This window comes from Apaloderma vittatum, unplaced genomic scaffold, assembly GCF_000703405.1.
Source record: "Apaloderma vittatum isolate BGI_N311 unplaced genomic scaffold, ASM70340v1 scaffold29439, whole genome shotgun sequence".
NCBI classification, from domain to species: Eukaryota; Metazoa; Chordata; class Aves; order Trogoniformes; family Trogonidae; genus Apaloderma; species Apaloderma vittatum.
Genome location: NW_009737463.1, coordinates 2424 through 4022, shown reverse-complemented (window position 1 = coordinate 4022; position 1599 = coordinate 2424). Strand labels below are relative to the sequence as shown.

Sequence of the window (1599 nt, the reverse complement as noted above, 5' to 3'; positions counted from 1 at the left end):
CCCGTAGCGAGCCGCTGCTTGGTTACTACAAACCCGATGTTCTTGGTATTGTCCTTGAGAGTGAAATCGGACCCAACAAGAAGAAGGTTTGAAATCTTTTCCTTTTAACTTCCCTTTTCTCTGTGTGTCACAGCTCAAGCAGGTATTGAGTCGAGGACAGCTGCTGGGATGTGTTCCCTCTGGTTGATTTTAGGAAGCTTTAGGCCGGGAAAGGATCTCTTTCAACAGGTTATTGAAGGCAGCTCAGGCACTTTAATTCTCTTCTCAGCAAGTGGCTTCAATGACAGAGCTTTGAACCCCTTGAAATAGCTGCAAAACTTGTGACTTTAACGTGGCCCGCCCCAGGTCTCGCAGCTCTGTGATGTTCAGCATCAAGCCTTTCCTCATCTTCCCGTGTGTCAGATACTTGTTCCCAGAGCCAGTGTGGGGTAGGGACAGCTGACTTGACTTCTCTTTCATGGCTTATTAGAGCTCTTTTGTACAAGTCCCTTTTCTCTCTTCCCTGCTAGGTTATGATTGTTGAGAGTGGATCTGGAGCAGTCCAGTGGGACCTGAAGCTGAACTCCAGAGCGGAGAACCCTGGGCCAGCCACACTTTCTACTGCTGATCACCGGTCCACCTTCCTCATCTGGGGTGAATACCAGGTGCCGGGAAATGAAACGGTGAGTAGTGCTGCTGAATAGTTGCTCTTCTCCAGGCTTTGGGCTGGAATTGGGTGCAGCTACCCCCTTCTTCCAGTGTTCGCGTTCATGTCCATCTGGGCTGCTAACTCTGCAGCCTCCTGTGCTGGATGTGGGGCCTCTGACCAGTCTGATCTGCTAGAAGCAGGCAGAGTTCCACGTGGGGTCCTCACAGTGTCCATAGCAGACATGGACAGGTATCTGGATGTGTTGTGTTGACCATGAGTAACATGCTCCTGGCTGAGCCTGGTGTGGGCATTGTCTCCGGGATCACGTGTGGTGGGTCCGTGTCCTGACAGTGTCCTGTTGGTTGCAGAGATCCAGAGCTCCTCTCCAGAAGCTGTATCTTTTCCATCCTTCTTACACTAATGTCCTGTTGGAGCTCCGCAATAGCACCGACCAAATAATTGCATTCAATGGTGAGTCCTCTCCTTCCAGCGAGGAGGTGTGGAAGGACGCTGGCCTTCTGGTACCTCCTCGCCTCAGTGGGTGCGCGGTGCGGGGTCTGGTGGACAGTCTGAACACAGAGACCTTAAGCTGAGCTTTTTCCTCCACTCCGCGTTACAGCCACGCTGTTTGAGCGCAGCCGTCATGCCTGTTACGTGCTGTTGAGGGGGCCTCACCCTAGCGAGGAGCCGGGGTCAGTGTCTCTGATGAAGCGGAAGCTGAAGGAGGACGTCTCCGAGAGCAGGGTGATCTGGCTGAGCCAGGTGGCCACAGACAACGATCAGTACGTCCGGGACCGCCTCTACAGGATGCGATTCCACAGCCGAGCGTGAGCTTGCCGAGCGATGGGGAGAGGCTGCCCTGGGCCGGCCGTCTCTGAGCTGCCTCTCCTTGCAGCCGTGCTCTGAGCAAACCCAGATCACAGATTCAAATGGGAAGCTGCCTTTCTCGATCCGCAAACCAAAGCGTGGCT

The 1599-nt window shown here is 54.0% G+C and overlaps 1 protein-coding gene across 1 annotated transcript in view; it reads left to right on the top strand.

Annotated features, from left to right (window-relative positions):
• ITFG3 (integrin alpha FG-GAP repeat containing 3) overlaps positions 1–1486 on the top strand; it is an 11010-nt gene extending 9524 nt beyond the window's left edge. The window contains exons 8-11 of the mRNA XM_009877342.1: positions 8–86; positions 510–662; positions 997–1099; positions 1248–1486. Of these exons, the coding sequence (XP_009875644.1) occupies positions 8–86; positions 510–662; positions 997–1099; positions 1248–1459 (547 nt within the window). The 3' untranslated portion in view covers positions 1460–1486. The remainder of the gene's footprint in view (positions 1–7; positions 87–509; positions 663–996; positions 1100–1247) is intronic.
• Positions 1487–1599: the final 113 nt, after the last annotated feature.